This window comes from Aptenodytes forsteri, unplaced genomic scaffold, assembly GCF_000699145.1.
Source record: "Aptenodytes forsteri isolate BGI_AS27 unplaced genomic scaffold, ASM69914v1 Scaffold153, whole genome shotgun sequence".
In the NCBI taxonomy this organism is placed as follows: domain Eukaryota; kingdom Metazoa; phylum Chordata; class Aves; order Sphenisciformes; family Spheniscidae; genus Aptenodytes; species Aptenodytes forsteri.
The window spans coordinates 760433-783210 of NW_008796178.1; the positions used below are offsets into that span (position 1 = coordinate 760433).

The 22778-nt window shown below is 40.3% G+C and overlaps 1 protein-coding gene across 1 annotated transcript; it reads right to left on the bottom strand.

Moving 5' to 3' along the window:
* Window positions 1-17076: 17076 nt before the first annotated feature.
* On the bottom strand, window positions 17077-21079 carry CUNH17orf67 (chromosome unknown C17orf67 homolog). Its single transcript, XM_009287666.1, has 3 exons — window positions 21025-21079; window positions 20239-20339; window positions 17077-17193 (listed from the first exon to the last, which is right to left on the bottom strand). Exons 1-3 carry the CDS (start codon window positions 21077-21079, stop codon window positions 17077-17079), a joined length of 273 nt encoding a protein of 90 aa, XP_009285941.1.
* Between the last annotated feature and the right edge of the window lie 1699 nt (window positions 21080-22778).

A 22778-nucleotide genomic window follows, 5' to 3' on the forward strand; every position in this document is an offset into this window, starting at 1 on the left:
CCTCTTCCTCTGCACCCAGTCACTTTTTTCGCTCACTCTTGTCTGGCACCAGTGTTTATATGGCTGTGCAACAAGTTGGACCACAGAACTGATCCAGCTAAATATCAACTCAATTAAAAAAAAAGCATACAACTAATTAGTTTCTTGGGGTAGTACAGCCACATGAATGCTTGTGCTGGCGTAAGAGCGCAGAAATGAGTGTCTGGGGGAAGAGGGAATGGAAGAACCACTTTTTCAGTAGCAGCCCAAAGGGCCATTGAATGATGGCCTGATTAGACTAGCAGCATCCAACCCACACAAATGAAACTATCTAGGCTAGGCTGTGAACTTCTCACATTCCTTGGTAACTCCTCTGCTCCTTTCTCATAAGCGCCTTCCCATTTCTCAGTGGCCACCAAACACTTACGGTTTTCAGGCAGTCTTTGTCCTGGGAACCCTCTGCCCATCTCTTCAGCGGTAAACACAGTTATCTGTGTAGCCTTCTTTTTCAGTTTGTAATTTCCACAATCCCCCAGCAGTTCTACTCCCAGCATGTCAAATTAATTCAAATTTCTTGTTTGTTCTCATTTTTTTTCCCTTTTACCACAATGTGCATGCCATCCCAAACTTTTCCAGAGACCGGTCAACCAAAGAAAAACACGGTATTTTTCCAAATTATCTAAACAATGAGCATTTCAGTTCTGAGACACGTCCCAAAGATCATTTCCCAATTCAGTGAAATATTGTCCTAGTTCTGTTGGGCTTACTTAGGGGCAACACGCAGCATACAGCTGCGTTATCCCAACAGCAAAGCTGTGCTTCAGTTGTGGCTCCTGGGTTTCCTCCTTTCCAAAAGAAGCAATCCGTGCTAGCATTGTGCTTGGCTCCGACTGCGTTCCCCTCCTTGCCGCCTGGCTGCCTCGGTGTGCAAGAGGTGCCAAACCAAAATTCCTCTGCTCCCCTTCCCAGCCCACCCGTTCCCCACCCGTCTGTGTGGGAATGGGGAGGGCCACTGCTGGGACCTGCCACACCAGCAGCCAAGGTAAGAGAAGAAAGGGAAAACTCCCTCCCCGAAACTCTACCACAAGAGAAAAATTCTCATACCCACTACTCAGACTGGGCAGGTTCAAACCCATGGCAATAACAACTTCTGTAGCATCTGTGACTTTTTCTTTAATTCGATGTAAAAAGCCCTTGTGTGTGGCACATTTGCACAAGACTTGAGACCAGAACGTGCTGACAAAGGGAAGCATCAAACGCAGTAGTAGAACAAGAAAAAATGCAGGCTTATCCTGGAAAGACACAAATCTTCCAGGTCAGTGTTTTGTATTTGTTCATCCTTGTTTCAGTTTTATTACAGAGCTGATGACAATTATTGCTGGTTAGATGTACCTTCTGAATCCCGTTGTCTGGTGCAAAACAGCTTAACAAACTCCACAGATTTCAGCCTTCTTTGTGCCGTGAATTCCAAGAAATCTAAAAATCTCATTAGTGAAAAGCAATCTTTTGGGGCAAGCAAGGTATCCATGAGCTAGAATTTGGGACTGAAGATACTACACTGATCTATCTCAAGGTGTAGCATCTCTTTTAATACCTGCAGTTGTGAGTTAGCTCTGATTGACTGTTTCTAGGACGGTCTTACGTGCCCGCTTTCGGATGCCATCAGCTTCCACTGCCTGAAATAAAATAAATTTCTCAAAACAACACAGAATAAAAAGCGGCCAGTTTCAGATCCCTCTACCACTGTTTCGATCCTAATGGGCGAGAGTCTGTGACACTTGCTAGCAGTTAATATCGCTGTATTCCACAAACCAGCCCATTCAGTACAGGTAGCGGAATTTGGGTGTAAACTGTTACACAGATTTGTTATTTTTTTTCCTCTGTCACAGCGGCAGCTGATATGCATTGTTATCCATGAAGTCAGTGATCTGTCCAGGTTTATAACAAATGAGGGTCTGGCCATTCAACTTAAAACCCCTTGCTGGAGAAAAAAATTATCCTGAAGTGAGGTTTTGTTTTCAGATGGAACCTCCAAAATCAGCTTGTTAGGACTTGCCATGGAGTACTATCATTCTAGTAAAATCTAGTCCGATGGGAAATACTTGCACTATTAGGATAAAACTTAAGGTGACAGTAAGGCTTACGGCTTTACTGTAACTATGCTCTGAGATAAATCATACACATAATTTAACAAGAGATTTGATGAAACAAGCTGGAGGTTCCTGCAGAGAATTATCTTCATGGTTTTAATCAAAACACGGGGGAAAGACACTTAGCTTCTTTTTTATTTTACAAAACTTTAGAAAAAATGTGGTCTTTCTTGCCTTTTTTTTTATTTTTTTGGTAGCTTGAAATGATTTCTTATTCTCTGAACTGCTCTGGTCTGTTACATTCCCTCCCTGCTCTTGGAGCTAATTTCTATTTCTTTGTCTCAAAAAATGATTGTATTTGTATCATCTCCAGACAGGTCACAGGAGGTACATTGAGTGCACACTGGATACGTTACACATCTGGTTTATATCCTCCTCCACTGAGCCACTTCATATCCCAGAATGCAGTATTTCTGTACTGTTGCCATATATCAAAACACAAAGAAAGACACACAGACAGTGGAGCTAAGTGGACACAGCTACATGAGACACAATTAAAAGTTCAATTAATTTAAAATAGCCATTTTTCTTTTAAGCACAGTTCCCGATTCTTGAAGTAATAGCAATATCAAACTGAAGAACCATGCAACACAACGTAAACTTCTCCACTAGGCAAAAAAGGCCAACAAACTCAGTATTCTGGGTTTTCTTTGCAACAGCCTTTTGGCATTTGTATATAATCCTGAGAGACTCATTTTAGGGACAGAAAAAAGACATTTCTATTTAGACAGAACTTGTGGCAGTCTCTCATTTTTCATGATATGGACTAAAACAGAGGTTGCTATACTAGCTACTTTTTGTAGATCACTTCTCAGGGGCCCATGGACCATAGTTCAAGGGCTTCAACAGAGGGGATAATGTATGTCCTGTAGATGACCAAAGGACAAATGCAATGAGAAGGCAGACCCTCGGTGCCTTCGGACTGGCATCCACTGCCCCTTCTCTGCCAATTCATCTAATTTCCTCTTGTGAGGCAGGATGAATCTTTCTCGGTCAGCGCAAGACAATAGCTCTGGATGCAATTTGAAAGGGCTGTGCCAACAATGATCCCTGAGGCACCACCACTGTGGGCTAAGAGATCCTCAGAGCATGGGAGAAAGAAGATGAGGATATGTACCTCATGCTACCTTGGGCTTCTCTGAGTCTGGCGCAGTCTCTGCGGAAGCGTTTTGTCCCATAAGCAGGTTTGGTTTGTCCTGTTATCAGCAACAGAAGCTTTCTCTGGGTTCGTCTGTGAGTTTGAACTAATCTTTACTCAGATCTGTTTGGTGTTTCAGACTGGTGCAGTGACACAAGCCAGGCAGGGTTACAGCCATCGCTTGATGCGATGACCTGACACAGTTCTGAGGCAAGCAGGCAACGCTGGCGGACTGACTGACAGGCTGACGGGTGGGCTGCCTGACTGACAGCCAAGCAGAGAGTTGTGCTGGGCAGCCCCAGAGCAAGCAGGTTCATGAATGACTGGAGCGTGCAGCCCCTTGGCACTGCAACCCCCCTGTGAAACTGCAACATCATGAGGGAACCAGGCATCCCAAAGATGGTATTACAACTCTCGTAATTGAAATCTCGGGGGGGGGAAAAAAAACCACAGGCCCTCTGTGTGTCAGACCTGGGCCCTGGAAAGATATGACAGCAATGGGAGCTGGCTCAGGCAGTGCAGGGATGAAATGTGCTGGGAAGAGGGGCAGCACCGATTGCCCATTGACTCCATCCTTCCATACATCCCCCCAAATGTACGTGCACACCTGCACCTACACACACCCAGTTTCACTCTGATTTGTCCCTGGATTGAATTAAGCTGAAGGATCAAAGAGCAAAGCTGGGACACCGCTTCCACACAGAGCGTAGGCAGGGACTCTGCTCCTAGAAACCAGCCCAGTGTTTGTCCCTGCTGGCCTCACCTGATTCAATCAAAATACAGCCAAAGGTCTTCTGTTTCCAGCCCTAGCTCCCTCCCATCACATCCCCCTCAGCTTTCTACCCACATGGGCTCCTTCCAACTTTGCCCCATGTTCTCCAAAATGCCAGAAAGTGTAATTCCTTTTTTTTCCCCTGAAGTTGGCATTAAAGCTGGAAGCAAAGACATTTCTGTCTGGTCAGAGGGGGGGAATGTCTGTTCCAAATGCTTTTGAAATAGGCACATCAAACTTTATGACACTCCTTTTAGAATAGTGGATTCTATTTTCCTTATATAAACTTTGGCAGAGCAATTTTCCATGTCCGTATACATGCAGACTGCCTTATTCCTGGGTTTGGGGAGGCTGGGTCTCCATTAATTGAGCAGCGCACACAGTTTCTTAACGGGAGCTTGCATTTTTGGAAGCATTACATCTTCAATTTTAGCTTAGGTTCTATTGAAAGTGTGGCTCTTAAATAATAATATACAGTTATAGAGCTTTTCAGTTAAATGCAAACTCTTAGTGCTAATTTAAGCAGAGTTAAGATACTTTATTTACTGGTTTGCTCAGAGCGTGCAGTTCATTATTCCTCCCTAAAAATTTTAGGACAGTTGCGGTGATGTATTTATAGTTCCTAAGTACCCCAGCCTAATAGCAATCAATGTGAGCAATGGCATGCATTGTTCATGTGATAGCAAAGGAGATCGGAAGGTGACGTTTGTAGGTAGTAAAATCTGGTCATGAGGCAATGAAGTGAACAATGTCTGAATGCTAATGTTATGGTAAATGCTGATCTCCCTGATTTTCAGGAACCACTACAATTGCTTGCAACATCTAATCAACCGTGTCACCACATGGGTGAATACAGCTGTTGCGGTTCAAAGTTAGTAAGTTTGTCTACATAATATATAGCAACATTATATGGGGAAATGTTGGTACACTGCTTGCCATAACAGGACTTGAGTTTTAACAGGGAACATGAGGCACTTCTGTAACTGAATTCCAAAAATAAAGGGAAATTACCAAAAAGTGCATAAGCTAATAAATACCTAGCATCTTTTGTAGTCCTTCTCTGCTGGTAATGCTCTGTAACCATCTCTTACACGATAGAGACAGCAGAAGAGCAAAGTTGAAAATAAATGAGATGCATGTGTGGGCTTAAATTGGAACAACAGTTAAGGAAAAAGTGACCCTGCTGTCATTTCATATATTTTCTTGTCTTGTTTAATTTAAGGAGTCATGTTCTAAAAAAGCACGTTTTGGTATTTCTGTTGTCCCTGTGCTTCTCTCTCTGTGCTGGTGATTTACTGTGTGTAGCCCAGAGCTGTAATCCATTTCTCCCTCTGCTTAGAGGGAGTTGTTCTGGGCACATGTGTGCCCTGCTGCTGACAGACTGGAGCCGCAGGTGCTGTGCGCTTCAGACCTGCTCTTGAGAGAGCGTGGTTTCAACAGCAAAGCTGTTGATGCATACGGAGCAGAATTAAAAGCTTGGGAATAAATTAACTAGGTGGCTTGAACATTTGTCATCCCTGGCAAATAGGAAATAGATGAGCAACTGAAATGATGGAAGTAGCCTCCTCCTACCCCTTGGCAGCGATGAACTTCAGACCATGCAAGATGATTCCTTTTCAAAGCAGAACTGAAGATGCGTCAGCAGTCTGAGTGCGTAAATAATGCTGCAGCCCTTAGTAAGCCCAGTCAGTATATCATCCATGCTAGAACCATGCCTCCTTGGGATGGATCCTAGCCGAAGTTAAAGCAATGCCCTCTGTTCAGTGCACTGTTTGAAAACTACTGTCAGGTTATTTTGGTTGAGGGAAAGGCCTGTTTCTTTCTTGGGCAGAATGAAACACTGTGCGTACCTTTGGGGTGAGTCACCTCTAGGTGCAGCTGGAATGATTAGTACACAGGATGGCCTGTGGCAGAGCTAAACGAGACAACCACGATATACACCCTTAGACACATTAGTAGTATTGAGTAAGAAAGCTTTAACCTCCCTGGGCAGTTTAACCACAGCTGCAGAATTTACCGGCTGGAGGGCGGAATGAAACACTGTGCGTACCTTTGGGGTGAGTCACCTCTAGGTGCAGCTGGAATGATTAGTACACAGGATGGCCTGTGGCAGAGCTAAACGAGACAACCACGATATACACCCTTAGACACATTAGTAGTATTGAGTAAGAAAGCTTTAACCTCCCTGGGCAGTTTAACCACAGCTGCAGAATTTACCGGCTGGAGGCGGCTGTGCAGCTGATAAAAGCACCCCAACCTGCAAGGAAGTATCCCCAGTTCACTAAAGCTGGCATGGAGGAGAGAGAACTGAGATAGTCCAATTCACACTTAAAGCGTGGGGTGAGAAAAGGAAGATGTTTCTGACTCCAGAGGTCATAATCTATTGCATCTATGAGCTATTCTTTACTGAGGTTGGACTAGAAAGCTGTAACTGATCCAATCACACACAGTGGGTTCTGTAGGCATGCACCAATAAATAAATAAATTGGCTTACTATGAGCTGGAGGGATTTTGGTCTTTGACTCTATTTTTGTGATTGTTCACTTTGCTGAAACTCATTGGATTGAAGTGCCTCTTAAGAAATACTTTTAGCCCCAAAGCCATATCAATATTTAAAATGTTTTTCTCCAGCAGTGCAACAGCTGTGCAATGTGAAATAGAAGACATTTTTCTCTCTTTCCCTGGGCAGCTCTAAAGCATCAGATGGTAAACAGAGAAGAAGGAAAGAAAAAAGAAAAGTTTTGTTTCTGCTGTGGCTCTTATCTAAAATACCAAATATTAACACCCCACACACCCCCACAAACCTCCTCCAGGACTATATATTTGATGTTAGCAAAACTTTGTATCACTGAAATGCCCTGAAATATCGAGGACTTAAAAATAAATTACTCTGGACAAAAATTGTTCTTGAAAACTTTAATTTCTGCAGCTGGAATGCTGAAATGCAATTCAGATCCATCCACTGTTGAAACATAAGCTTAATTTCTTTCATTTAGAGTACATTAAAATATCTGTAAATATATGCATATATAAAAATAAACATAGACACAAATCTACTACGTTTATTTGTTTTCCTTCTGCTCTGAAATGAAGTTTGTTGCCTGTGAACCTAAAATTGTGGTTTTCACAATTGGAGAATGAGTAAATGTACGTGCATGGTTGGCAGGGCTTAATGAAAGCAAGCGATGGCCTACCACGGTGTCCCACGCTGCCCCTTGCCCTCAGACTTTAACCTGACCCTCCTTAGAATTGCCAATAAATGTCAGAATTGGAAAGAACAAGGTACGTCACATGTCTTGGAACTGCTCCCTCCCTAAAGACGGAGGCAGAATCTGCTGTACACAACTCATATTGCAAGCTTTTCTTTGTATCCATGGGGGCTAGGACCATGTTTTCTAAATGAAAGATGAGATTCTGGTTTCTTCATGTGACTCTAGGAGGTAACCAGTAGCAGTTCAACCTTGATCCATCCCAGACAGTATTCTTAATACCAGCCTGTCGGCCCCTTCTATGTTAGCAAGGAAATGAGTATATTTAGGAGTTACCAAAATTGTATTTGGTAACAACAGAAAAAAAAAATGTTTTGGTACCATGTACCATAGTGACTTTACTCCTGTGGAAGGTTGGAATTCACTGGATGACTTCCATGGGCAAGATTTACTCATCTTTTACAGAATGAGGCCCTGAATATTTATTTTTTTAATTATACTTTTAAATTATTTCTTTTTCAGACTCAAGGCCTCTGATTATTGTGAATCATGATATTTGGCTGTTGTGCAGTCTGCGAGTTTCCTCTGCGGTGACCTGTTTGAAATGTAATTCATACAATAATATAGTATAGCTGTAGTGTAAAATAGTAACAGTAGATAATACAGAATAGCACAGTGAGGACAGTATAGAATAACCTAATATAGACTAGAAACAAATCAAATCTACATCTGCACAGTATTGCTGTGAACAATTCCCTATACCTATAGTTGTTGGCCACAGGTCTAGCTGGTGTGTGAACAAAAGAGTATGTCTCCTGATACTCTTTGTTTGCTGTGCAGAAATCTGTCCTTATTTAACCCTAAATACCTGGCAGTTGCTTCCAGGAAGAATTTGCTTTGTGAACATAATGTTTCAAAAGATTATTTTTTTTTTAAGTCATTGCAGTTTCATTTTTGGAAAGGCAAGGAATCCAACACGTCCTACTCTGAGTAGGGCTCTTTGATGGGTTGGGATGCTGCATGAATGATAAATATATCTGCAGACTCAGAGTAAATAGTCAATGGCATGTAACTAAGGTATAAAGGAGTAAATTTTATACAAGTTGGCCAGAGACGCTTTGTCATTTCCCAGTAAATTAAAGAGTCTTCCATTGGACCTATAAATTTATCGTACTAGTATTCTTCCATGACTACAGAAACAACCTAACCCTGTTTTGATGGAATGTTCCATTCCCTGCAGATAACAAGAGTCCAGTGCTGTGTCTGTGCATACCATGGCACCAATAAATTGAGCACAAAACCCTTTTTGCGGCTCTTCCTGTGGCTGCCGCTCAGTGTTAGTCTTTCTTCTTTACTGTTTTTTTTCCCAGAACCTTGATCAGAGTCTTTGTCAGAAAAAAAAGTGCTCTGCTAATTACTTACAGGCTTATAAGCCATGTTTTGATAACAGAAGCACAGTAGTAGGATGGAAATCTTTCTCCCATTATGAATCGCATTGTAGGTCACCAGTATTGCCCAGTTGCTTCCCAGCACAAGCTGATCCAAAGTAATGAAGTTGAAGACCATACTATTAGCCTGGATTAATTTCAGACTCCAGATTTGTGTGTGTCTGAGGTACAACTACTACCTTCTTTGCTTAAAATCTTGTGGTTTTACATACCTTACCCCTCCTCATGACACTCTGAATGTCAGATCTTGCCTGTGATTGCAAAGGGTCTCGTGGGGGAATGGATTGATGGTGTGCTCTGCAAGGAGGGGAGACTTCTTGCATGGTGCTGCGCTTATGAATCAATCCTTGAGTGGTGCAAAGAGCAGGTGGGAGCAAGCTGGGGCAAGGAGGGAGAGCTCTGTTCTTATGCCAGACTGGGTGAGGCCAAACCATGTGCTGCGAAGGATCTGCCACATCCTAGGCAAGATTTGCTTGTACAGGCAAATGTTGCTATTGCTCTGTGATTGGAGGGTGAAGATTCTCCCTCCCGAATGTTCCACGGGCACGTGCCTAGCTTTCTGGTTAGCTATGGGCAAAGATGCTGCCAAGTGAAATTCAGAACTTCATAAGCGTTAGATGCTTTTCAACCCTAGGAGTAAAATGTTCAAATCATGAACACGGGTGCCTCAGCATAAAATTAGCCATGCCAGTGCTACACAATTGTTGGTTTTGCATAATTACTGAGGATCAGATTTTGAGACAGCTTGGTTACAATTTTTATAGGCTTAGGGTCCCTCCATAATCAATGAAAAGAAGTGGACACTAGTAGAATGCCTATTTTGAGAATCTACTTCAGGATTAAAGGAATCACGACCTAGAAAGAGCAGATAAATCCCATCTTTGTTCATTGTTAATTTAAGAATGCTTTATTTACATTTGATCTATTCCTATTACTGCTAAGGCTTGCTTTTATGTTTGGCTTTTTTTTCTCTGCAGGTATGCAGCAAACCCTGTTTATTTAAATCACCCATGACTGAACGCACCTTGGATCCCTGTGAGGTAGGTGAGCTCTGTTATAGTCATCTTACGGGCATTGCTTGGCCCATTGTCTCCCAACCAGGGAGGGGCAAACGCGTCATTCTGCAGGGCTTAGTTTAAGCTGTGCCTCTAACTGATCGATAGAGGCTGTGACAACGCTCAGAGTAGTTGGGCTTTGTCTGTTAGGCCTGGTTTTGGCCAAAAGTAAAACTGGCCCACCAAAACGTGAGCAATCTGCTGGTTGAACTGGGTAAATCTATGTATTAGAACTATATATCTTAAATAACCAGGACAGGCTTTTATTCTGCAAATAATTATATGTGTGAATAATTTTTCTCATCTGTTTGAAATTTATTACTGATGCTGGAACTAATCCTATACAGTGTATGGGGAGTATATAGAAGTACATCCTGATTGCATTAAGTGGAATATTGGGCTCTGTTGGTGACTGGACAGTAGATCATCTGTGGATGATCAGCTGTGGATCTGATCATCCAGGCATTTTGCGGACTGGATTCTGGTCTCATTTTTATAGGCGTTATAGGCACATATTCAGAGTCACACCAAAAGAGTCCAAGAGCAAATCTCTAAGCCAAGTATACTCTGAACTTTGGAGCATTTTCCTGAATTCATTTTTTGAAGCCACTCGATAGTTATTCTTTATTATGAAAAAAATCAAAATGAAGCAATATTCTGCCCCATTTTGTCTTTGGTCTAAGATCTCCTATATTTAAGGTTGGCTTACTCAGTTTAATAAAGGTATGTGTATGATACTCATGTTATATACCCTGTGCAAAAAAAGAGAGATGCCCAAATGGATCCTTAGATCCAAATCCCTACAAATTTGGAAAAAAAATGAACTTCAGCTGATCATCACTTACTGAAATATCCTGAAAAAAGACAGGAAGTACCAAGATGAGCTTGAGATTTGGAATAATACTAGTGCTTCAAACTTTTGGTTTCATGTTGAGCCTACACTGGGCTGGACATGCGCATTTGATAGAATAAGGATAGTTGTATTAGCTCAAAGTTCATTCAAGCTTTTCTGCTTTTTACTGTTTTTCATTTTAGTACACATCTTTACCCCCAGACCTGAAAAAGGATTAAAATGCCAGAAAGGAGACAGATCACTCAGCATTTCTAATCACATACCAGAAATCTCAAGACACACAGTTCTCACAAGATTTTCTACTCTTTGTAGGCCATAAAAGGCTCAGATAACCTTCTAAGTCCACTCTGATCTCTTTAGTCATTAAAAATAAGTTTTTACTGAGAATCTAAGCTAGATTCCTACTGCAGTGATCACATTCAATCAATCCAATTTCACTCCACCGGTTCAGAAGTTATTTATGCATTCATTCATTAAGACAGAGTAATAGAAGTCTTCATTCAAAACAAGATTCTAACATTCAAAACAAGGCTGTAACTATTGCAAAAAAAGCCACGAAGTACTGCAGAGAAACATTTCCATACATATTATTTAATTTCAGATTGTTATAGGCATTTGCTTTGTCTCTGTCTTTCATGTTCACTCTTCAGAAGTACTCCAGAGAAGCAGTACTGTCATTGTGAAAAGACGAGTACACTCACCTGGTCGGCCTCCACGAGAAGCAGGCAAATACTGCACCATCGAAACTACAAACTGGTAAGTTTAAGTTTGTTTTTTCCATTACGTTCACCACTGTGAAAGTGAATTTAAAATAAAGTGAGTGATTGACTTGCTTTCAGTGAAATTTCTGGAAATTCCAGTCTGAGTAAGTAACTACTTCTGGTTGGTGCATGTTCTCCTGAAAGGTAAGGCAGTCTGGTAGAAATAGCCAATTAGTTGAACTGCCAAATTGCTATTTACCTGGCTGTGATAAAATCTTTTAGTCTTGGCCTTGCTGAAGAAGTTGATGCTTTCAAAAATTCCAGCCTTTGTCTCTTCTCCCTGAGTTGCTGTGTATTTAAATTAAAGTTGATATTATTTATCTACTCTTTATAGAGGAGTACTACATTTCAGGCCCTGGGCACAGTCTGCCTTTTCAGTACAGGTTTGTACAGCACCTAACACATAGTCCCCCAAGCTGCTAAAGATAATAAATGTAATAAGATAATGTCATGCCATGAAGAGTGATGCTTTTACCAATTAGTTAGTCTGCAGCTTACAGTTTGGGGTTACTGAAGATAGATCAAATGGGACCTACTCCGACGGGGAAGAGCTTCTGCAAACACACAAAATCCTGTATTAGGATCTGCGTTTGAATAGCAGACAGTAAAAAGTCACAGGCCACTACAATGTGCTGTGTAGAAACTTTCAGCCACTTCTTTCTACGGCATAATTGGGTGCACCCACATGACCAGGCAGACACCACGCTAACATACACATTCACAGCAATCTTGGATCCAAAGTGGAAAGAAATCAGCCATTTGCTAAAGGTCTTTTTTTCTTCCCGGTTTAGAGGTGACTTTTTATTTCAGTCATCTGAGCTGAACATTTTAAGAAAAGGAGTAAGAACACAAGGCCGGGGGGGAAGGAGGGATGCAGTATTTTGAGTAAACCGGCCGTTGAGGGCTGCGAAGCCGTTTACCTGCAGAAACAGTGGCATCTAGTGGGCAGTTTTTCAGAAGAAAAGGAAAAAACACAAGGCCGGGGGGGAAGGAGGGATGCAGTATTTTGAGTAAACCGGCCGTTGAGGGCTGCGAAGCCGTTTACCTGCAGAAACAGTGGCATCTAGTGGGCAGTTTTTCAGATGAGAAAAGACAAAGTTAGCAGACGTTGAATATAAAACAAGTCAGCGATTAAGGCTAATGGTATGTTTCTCTCTTTCATAGATGAAAGATTTTCCCAAGTCTGTTGTAATCCTTTTCTGTAAAAGCATTTGGAAATCAACTATTTTGCCAATTTTCCCATTTTCAGTATACAAATTTCAGAACATTTGTTCTTCCTATTTTCATTATATTAAGCCCTCTCATGGCTTTCATATGTAAATTCTGATTACTTAATGTCATATAGATTATAATAAATCTTCACCCAGTAGGAAAGCTAATGGTTTGCATGCATGTATAAAAGTCTAGCATTTTCCCCCAAGATTTTAGACATGGGCAAAAATAAACCTCCAACTAGTCCTTGAACACACTTGATCTAGTTCAACTTTAGATGATTTCAAGCAAATTATGGCTTTGAAGGAAAGATCTGTGTAAAGGAAGAGAATAAAAACACAGTAGGGCAGCCACACTGAAGGACTCTGGAAAAAGCTTAATTACATAATTTCTGTAGCTATAACTAAGTATAATGTTTATGCAGTGTTAACCTTTTTTGCAAAGTATGTATGAGATTTTTCACTGCTGAGTCATAATGAATGCTTGAGTTAGTTTATTTATAACTGACCCTAAGATCCTGTTCTTTTATTAGTCCACTGGATTACGTGTAAAACACTGTATATATTTTATGGACATACAGAAATGTATAATAAGCAGGATGAGGGGTTGCTACCTCCATGGCAATAGTCTAAAGCAGTCACACTCATGCCTTCCCTCTCTCTTTAGACTGCAGCATTTGCCAACTTCTGAAAGCCTGCTGTGCTGTGATGGCCTCCTCTTCTTTGGCTGTCTCTCGGGTAGGTTGAAGGGTGTTTCTCTGTTTACTTGCAGGGCCCAAATTAATTTGTCTGAATGGAGGACTTGGCTTCTTAAATCTGGCAGAAGAGCTGGATGTCTTAAAAAGAAATATCTTGGCTATGTTCTTCATGATGACAGGATTACCGAGGCTCTGATAGGCTTCAGTCTAGGTTTTTCTTCTTTACCCTCAGAATTTTCTGTTCTCTGTCTTTTTCTTTACACTTTTTTCTCCCTTTATTCTTTATGTTTCAAACTTCCTGTATGGCGTCTGCTGTTTTGCTTGTCTTGATGGACCAGGAGGTACTTCAATGGTCAGTTGTACCACAGAACAGAAGTGTAGATACTTTTAAGAGAGAGTTTACTTTTGTAATGGAATTCTAGAAACACTGCTAACGGTTTTCATTTGAATCTGAGTGCAAACGTGGGTTGGCTCTTTTGCCCATTGGCTAGATGAATCGGCCTGACGCAAATGTGGGCTAAAGACTATTAACACTATACCAAAATTTTTTCCCTTATGAAGTGGGAGAGAGCATGGAACAGGCACCTGGAAGGACTTCACCTTTCTATGTTTCTAGTTTTCTCTTTGTAAATTAGACATAATAATACTTAACTTTTCTTTGGAGAGACCTATATGAGATCCTTTAACACTAATGTGGAAAAGCAAACTTAAAACAATAAACATTTCCTATTCCACATGTTTGCCTTAAGATTAGCTCAGTGTTACTGAGGTAGATCTAGAAGCTACTATTTAACCTTACTAGTTATCTAACTTATGACTGAATATAACTAGATGGGAGTTCTTTTATTTCAGAGAAGTACTTAAATCAACTTTCACTGGGTGAAAGTTGGCATACTTGGGATTGGCATGAATTTTTCACTGCGCAAGAAAAAACAGAACCAGGATTTCGCCTAACGACTTTCACTTCAGTGGAGATATGCAAATTGAGATCTCTGTATTGAGAGTAGTATGAATGAAGCACACAATAGCAGCCTGATTATACTTTTTTACACTCCCAGATTTAATCTATGATTTCATCTTGACAGTAGGGGAAAGCAAGCCTTTGATGCTTTGAGATTTAAATTGTTTCCTTGGAATCATGTAGGAGAGCTCTCTTACTGGAAGGAAAGTATACTAGAAGGACTGTTGATCTATTTCAGCCTACCAAATGCTCTGTTGCAGCAGTAATTACCTTATGTATCTTCATAAAATTGTTTTTTATTTTGCTACCAGTCCTCAGGCTCTTAGCGTGACTGCAGTGAGGAGCTCTGAAAGTTACTTTGGTCCATTCATAACTAATTCTGTTGCCATCACAGATCATAACAGTCATGTAAGAGCCATCAAGACACTTTTCACGTTGTTTTGCAGATGCCGTATGTTTACCATCTGACTGTACGAGATACTCTATACTAAGGCATAAGTTATAAAGGCACGCAGGCAGAAAAGGGATGGCTGGATGCAAGTGCCTGACCTGGCAGAATTATAAAGGAAAGGGAAAAGTTTTGCAGAGAAACTACAAAATTATTAGACTGCACCATAGTGCTTCCCAGCTGCTGATCCCAGAAAGTCCTCTGATGTTTCCTTAGTACTTTGCAATACTGAGCCTCACTTCCAGTGGTTTTTGTCAGCATATAGTATGGGAGACTAAGGTAACAAAATAATCTGAAAATAGATTTGAATCAAGCTTTTATTATGAAACAGTATGTGAAACTCATCAGGCAATTAAACATAGATTAGTGTTGCATAAATGTTATGTCTTCATACAATATTGTTATTTAACCTACAAAACTGTAACTAAGGATTCCTCCGAAGTCCAGAAAGCTGGCCTTGACATCATGTTTATATTCTCCAATTTTATGGACTTTTCCCTAAGTTCCTTTTGCTTCAGTCTAAAGCTGTACCCTTAAAAAGCATACTCTAGGACTAATCAGTGATTCATTCTTGCCCATATCTCAGAAACTAGGGGAAACCCTTGATTTATTTATTCATGCATGCAATCATTACTGGTAGAAAATATATGGCTGTCTATAACGTATCTAGCCATTTATAGCTGGAAGTTTTGCTCTATCACTGGGATTGCACCATATTGCAAAGAGGTTCAGCTCTACAATGAGCACATAGCCAATGCAGGAGTAATCTTGTCCTCCTTAACACAATCATAGTATATATCCTCTTCGGTGCCCATGAAGAGGTCTGCAGAAAAAAAAGAAAAAAATATAATTAAAAACCATGCTGACATTGGCCATACTAATAACAAACAAAGGGCTTCTAATCATTTAAGCGCTTTTCTAACGTTAATTCTTCACAATCGCCTGTGAGCAGCTATTGTAAAGAATTACAATAGCTAAGTGAGCCAGCTTTCAACTGTGTCTCAGCTGGAAGATTTTTAGAAAACAGCCAACTTACCTCCTAGGGCTAAGGTTTGGGAATTTTATGTTTTTGTTTTTAAATAAGTTTCAGACCTTTGGCTTATTGTGGATTAACATAGCTCTGTTGAAGTCTACCACAACATCCGGATTTTCAAAAGTATTTAGATTTGTACAGGTACAAATAGCAGAATTTTAAGCAGACAAACTTTCTGTCTTTTGAAACAGATCAGCCCTGACAGACACCATCTCTGTATTCTACTGCTTAAATGCTTTTGCAAGTACAGAGCTAAATCTGCAACTTTTACATTAAAAAGTTAACTGTGAGTGATATAGCATCACTGTTATGGTGATGATTCAAATGTATCCCAGTCGACAAATTTCATGTCTATTTAAAGAATGTAAGCAGGAAGGCTTCTCCTGTTATAAAAATATACAGATGTAGGTATATCTTCTTTTATTGGCATCACAAACAGCTATTGGGTATCTGGAAGAGTTCATGATTAATACTTACATTTTACAATCCTATACATTCCTTACCTCAATACATCACATTTTTTTAATGTAGTGATAAGTTGATACTGTATGCAAAACACACAAGTCAAAAAAGGATGACCATATCACAAACCTAATGCGCGTGGCGTACTATTGGGATGTGTCATTTTGTCACTGACTGGCTTGTGAGTAGTGCCTGGTTCCTGAGCTGTGCTTTGGAATATATTTCCCCATTGAACTCTGTGATGCATACGATAAACAGAGGCAATAAAGCAAATGATGCTGCCTATTACACTGATGTTGAAAATCATAAACAGAACTAATAATCCATGCAAGCTCTGTGAAAATGTTCGATGTTGATGTTTACCAGCATGTGTACTAAATAGTGAATTCCATTTAAAAAATCACCAGCTAGCAATTACAGCTGAGATACTGCAGAACGGGCTCAACTCCTAGCAGGTCAGACTGCATCTTAAATATCTCAAGGATGACAGCTATGAGTTTAATCCTGCCACAGTCCTACTGAGAGATAAGTGAACAAGTACAAGACTTAAATAGTTAAGCTGGAAAAGGAGCACAAGCAGACAGAAAAGAAACAGGAGCAATCTGAAGCACCATTCATAAGAATGTTGTGCAGTCACCAGCTTATATCCATATAGCAGAGAAATGCATAACCAAATGTTTTATTAACATGAACAGAACTACAGTGACACAGTTGATGCCTAGGACACTCATGTTCCCTGCCACTGCTCTGTTTGCCAGACACCTTTCAGCACAAGGTACTTCCTCCAGCCATTGGTTATTCTCTCCTCTTCCAGTTTGTGGCGCTGCCTTTCATTATGAAGAAAGAAATACGCACTGTAAAAGAAATACATATACCGATTGCGGGGTAGGCAAAACCGTTAGATTGGATGGACTAAATCCCTGTTGCAGTGTGGGACGCAATGTGGATTCAACCAGTGTTCAAGAAATTGTTCTTCTGATCTCTGCTCCAGGCGCTGGAGGTAAAGCATATACTCCTATTTAAAGAAAAGAAAAAGTAATTTAATTATGTAATCACTCAAGTCTAATGCCAGACCAATGAACCAGGAGAATTTTTACAGCTTATATAAGAGCAATTAATTTACCCCTTAAAATGATCAAATATAGTGAAATGGTGTTGCTAGTCAGCTTGCCCCAACCTAGCAATATTTAATGAATGACATCATCATCCAGATCAGTAAAGGTGTTGAGCAAGAATTTTACAACAATATTCATAAATTAGGAATTCTGCATACACATTTCTTATTTGCATATCGACACAGAAGCCTCTGTTGGTCCTGAGGGTACAGATGGATTCTCACAGATAGGTCTGTTGTAGCCTCTTTTGAAAATTGATTCCTGCTGATTAAAAAACATTAACCCCTTATAGGATGTTGTGGCAATACTCTGAAGGGTTCTAGGAGTAGCACGCATCAGTGCTGATTGGTCTTTCTGTGATACATAAAACAATGTGAATTTCCCATACTAATTTATAGTTTTTTGGTGTAAGCTACAAATTATCAAACTAAAGTGAGCTGGGTACCAAAAACTTGGCCTCCATCAGGAACAAAATTTACTTTTAAAAAGTTACAGTCCCAGTGCATGCGGGCTCCTAAGCTTCGTGAACACTGGGCACACTTTTTCAAAATACACCCCCATTGCTTTGCACAGTAGGCATTGTAGGAATGGAAGCTGCCCCGTAAACCCTTTGCACTGGCCAAGTATTCCCGCTGTCATCCAGTTCTCTGCTCTTTGTGCTGACCAGAGGGTTGGGATACTGGGTGCCAGCAGGAAGCATTCGTATCCTGCCTTTTACTGTGCTTTCTGTCCTCACAGCACAGGGAGACTTGGCTCAAATCCCTCTGTGAGACTGCATTATGAACTTGCAGAGAACAGAACTATATGACTGAGAAGATGCCACATGATAAAAAGCAGGGTATCAAAGTAAGGTTAAAACATGCTGATAACATAAATGACATTTTTTAAATAATCAAAGATGGCAGATCTTGCTGTCTGTAACCAAACAGGCTTTTTGACTGAAACGGCACTGTAGAAGTCAAACAGTGTCACAAAGAATTGCAAATTAAATTCCTCAGCTCAGCATGATCTGGCCTAGTACAAACAGTTTTTGCTTAAAATAGATGAACAGAGGTGGGTTCATCCCAGCATTCATTTCATTCTGCTACAAAGAATCCATACAAAATCAGTTTTTCTCCTTGAGCTGGTGGTAGAACTGTGCACAGGGATACAGCAGCCATGCATCTTCATTCACAAGGGAAAATCTCCATGTTCCACGTGGCGGGGGGGATAGTTTTTTTATTGGAAGATATTTCCTTTTCTACTGAAAACCTTGACATTTAGTGAGAAAAACAAATCCTTTTATGTTTGGGTTTTCTTACAGAAAGCCAGCATTGCTGTATAGGAAAAAAAAAAGAAATGAGAAGCTTGGAATTTTTCAACAAAATGTGTGCTACTAATCGTGGTAGGATGGAAAGTGGCGAGGACAGAGCATCAGAGGTCAGTAATCAAACACTCTCTAGCCCTAGCTCCCTCTGCTCCCCACTTAGAATCACGGACTATCTCGAGTTGGAAGGGACCCATAAGGATCATCGAGTCCAACTCCCTGCTCCTCGCAGGGCTACCTAAAACGAAACCTCATGACTAAGAGCGTCATATGTATGCATGTAACTTCCTGTAATACAGGATTTAACTCAATCCAACTTCTCTACTGTTTTATTTATTTTGTATTTAATATGTGTTATATTTACTACATAACACATTATATAATCGTGGTGGTATATTAAGCATAAGCATAGAAGGGAGCTGTATTCCCGCTCATTTTCAAAAACTACAAGGCTTTTTTAACAGCAGCTTAGCAATCAACCCAATCCTGAATGCCATGGGCAGCAGTGAAGCCCATGCCTTCTGGTTTTTGGCTCTGTTGTACAGTCTTCATTATACAAGATTGTTAACAAGCATGGTGCAGTATTCTTGTGACAGCTTTGATTTGTTGTGGCCATCACACTTGACAAAGAAGTGTGTACATCAGGAGTGGTGTACAGCCAGCCACTCAGGACAGCCAGGTGGATTCTTTTTGGCTGGTATAAAATAACCATTAGAAATAGAAAACCACTAGCTGTCTCTGCAGTCCTGCAGGGTACATGTCCTACGGGGCTCCGAAGTGTTCGGCACCTTGCTGAACTCAGCCCCTTGTATTCGTCATACATGCACAATCTGTTGTGTGGTTTCTATCTTCTGTGGGTTTTGCCTCTTCAGAACCATGTAATTTCAGCACAGTTTATTTACTTTGGAAAGAAATAGGCAGTAATTTCAAAATACCTTAAGTACCTCTTGAGAAGTGCAGAATTATACATTACATCTTGTCAAAGTGAGTAAAACAGAAGGCTCCTTAATTCTTTTTCTTTTGTTGTAATATGGCTTAAAAATAAATAAATATAAATACTGCATGCAAAAACAATGCTGTTGCGTTAAGCTAGCAACTAAAAACTTCTACAATATCATAACAAACCATCCTACCTGTAGCATTCATAAATAAGTGAATGAAAGTAAGTGATTTTAAAAGCTAGTTCAGAACTACCTCAATCTCCACGCTGACCACTGACACCTACGTCTCCTTTCTGCCTTGAGTGCAGAATGTACTGTAAGCAGAAGACATTTCCTGTTATTTAGTTTTTCAGGAACAACCTGATGAAATCCACATTTCTATAAATGAAAAGCCACTTTCTTCTCAATAACTTAATCGACATTTTTGAACCGTGATAAATAATTTCCACATTCTGCAAGCATACATTTCCTGAGCAATATTCAGCACTTATAGAATGCTACTTAACAAGAACTGAAAGAATGTAAAGAGTTTTTTTAGTATTTTAAGGAAGAACTCAGCTGCTTAAAAGGATGATATTCGTAACGTATTGCTTGGAATTAAATCTATAGAAATTTAATACTAAGCACAAATGTTTTGGGGTTTTTGGTGGGGTTTTTTTTTTAGTTAATGTAATTAAAAAATAAATATCCTAAATCACCCTCATGGGCTCATCAGGGAAACCAGCTTTTCTTGGTCTGTCTTCACGACGAGTTCTCAGAATCTGTTTGGCGTCTTTTTCAGTCAAAATTGGTGAAGTGTCTAAAGACAGAAAAGCAGAAATTAGTTCTGAAATTACCAAAAAGTTAATATTTTATCTGTCAGTTGTAAAATGAAATGTCTCCAAACCTGATTTTTGTCCATACACAAAGTGTTCTTTCATTACAGCCCCTTCCCAGGGGATATTGCATTCCAGGAGATATGAGTGGAATTTTAAACCATTTTTATACTTGCGCTTTCTATAGTTCTACCAGCATGAAGTAAACCCTACATATTCATGTTACTCTCTGACGTGATAAAATATAACAGCACCATCTAACCACTGACATTAGTAACTCTTCCAATTCTTTCTTCTTTTCTGTGTTGCATTACTTTTTAGGATTATTTTTCAAAGTAATGAGTTAGACTTTTGTTGCAAAGGAGAGATTGCATTGAGCGTTTAGCTTGCAGGACCTTGGTAAAATAATATTAAAATAGTAAGCTTGTAAAATAAAACTTTTTTGTTTTAGAATACATTACTACAGTGTGGTAATGCAGAGAGTAAAATATCTAATACAATAGCATAATTGTTAAAAATCAAATCATGGAAAGCCTGCAATATAAAAATAGTTAAGTATTAAAAATGAAATATGAAGATACTAAAATACAAGGCTGACAAACTAATACTATTACAATATGCTCTGCAGCTCTACATACACACACAGGTTTGTTTTATATAAACTCCTACCTGTAAAAGTGGTCATGAGGACCAAAAAGAAGACAACCACAAGTAAGTTCTTCATTTTGATTCTGCTTTCTCTCAGTCTGTTCCAAAATGAGTAACGCTGACTGAGGCATTAGCCTATTTGAAGTAGCTACGTCAGTCACAAATGTTTGTTTATGCTTTAACTAATTTGAGTGATAGTATGATTTTGAAGACATCTGGCCTGAAGTTTTGAATATGGCTATTATCTGCTCACATTCTCAGCATAACTCTGTTCCTGAGGGAAAGAAAATAGAAGACCATTTTTCCACTTCAGGCTTCAGAGTTACACTGGATATTTTAAATTTGTGAAAATGAAACACGTGACTTTACATCTAGCATAGCAAGCGATGGTTTCACGTGCCTAAGATAAACGATTGTTTTTTAAAAGAAACAATTGCCCGTTCCTGAATGTTAATCTCAAAGGCAGCCGCAAAGGAGCCCCTTTGTCAAAAACTGTCTCTAACTTTACTCCAGCGCCGAAGTACATATTAATGTGGTTTAACTCTAGCAGAGTCAAATTATCACTGCTGGAAAACAAAGCAGAGAGATTTTTATCAAATTAATAGAATCATACAAATGAAAACTACATAATTCTTCTCTTTTCAGGACAAGCTGGTAGAAAACAGGATTATAAACGTCCTTGCTAATAAACACAGTGTGAAGTAAGAATGTAGGTTAACAACTGCAGTTGCAAACAGCTAGTTTCTGCCTTGCCAAACGTAACCGTCCAGACCTCTCCTGAGCAGCGCTATGCTGGACACACGGCACCAGCAACACCGATTTGTAGGAAAAGAAGTAAGTGTCCCTTTGAGTATAGCGCATGAAATAAGGAGTCAGAATTCATGAGCAGCTCTCGCATCAAGGGACGTGAGTAATTAGCATTTCCCCTCCGAGGGAAAGGTGCAGCGCATCCCCAGCTATTCACCCAGGGTTTGCCAGCTTGGCTCTGAGCAGGTCTCTTCATTTGTGCTTTTTTATTTCCTAAAGAAGTGTTTTTTGTTCTGCCTGTGCCACTATGCACAAGTCAGCCAGTTTCCATGAAATCTGGCAGGGAGCTGTGGGTCTCAAAAACGTTAAGATACAGAAAGGTTCAAGAAATCAAACAGCAGGTCGGAGAGAGAGGCTGCGAATGCCTCCTTGGACGGACACCTTCAGGTGTGCTTAACCTCGGCAAACACCGGAGGCTGCAGCCCTGAGACACGTCTCCTTAGCCAGCCGGGCTGGATTAGCTCAACTGCTCGCACAATTATTTATGAGTTTATAAAAATCTGACAGAATCATGGGCTAAAACGGAGAGCGCTGTAGGTGTGAGGGCTTGACCGGAGCGAAAGCAGGTGATGGAAACAAAGCAGTTCAGGGGTTGGGCCGTTCTGGGGTTCTGACGTCCCGTTACGGGACTTTTCTTGGAAACCGAGTATTGCCAAACTGTGGAGCATTTGCATTTTTCAGCATGTGTTTTAAGATGCCAATAGCCTAAAACGCAAGAACTGTTAACGTGTACTGTATGGATTTATGTAATTGTTCAAGAATACTGGTCAAGAGACCGGTAGTTTCTAATAGCAGCAACTATTTATGTTTAGAACTGCTACAGGGGAAACAGTATAACATGTAAGGACAGAACGAAGCTATGGGGGGGGGGAAGCATTTATGGTTGGGGTAATAAAGGAACAAATAGTACGGGAATTTAGCCCGAAGCCAGTTCGGCAGCCGCCTCCTCCACCGAGGCCCTTCGCCCT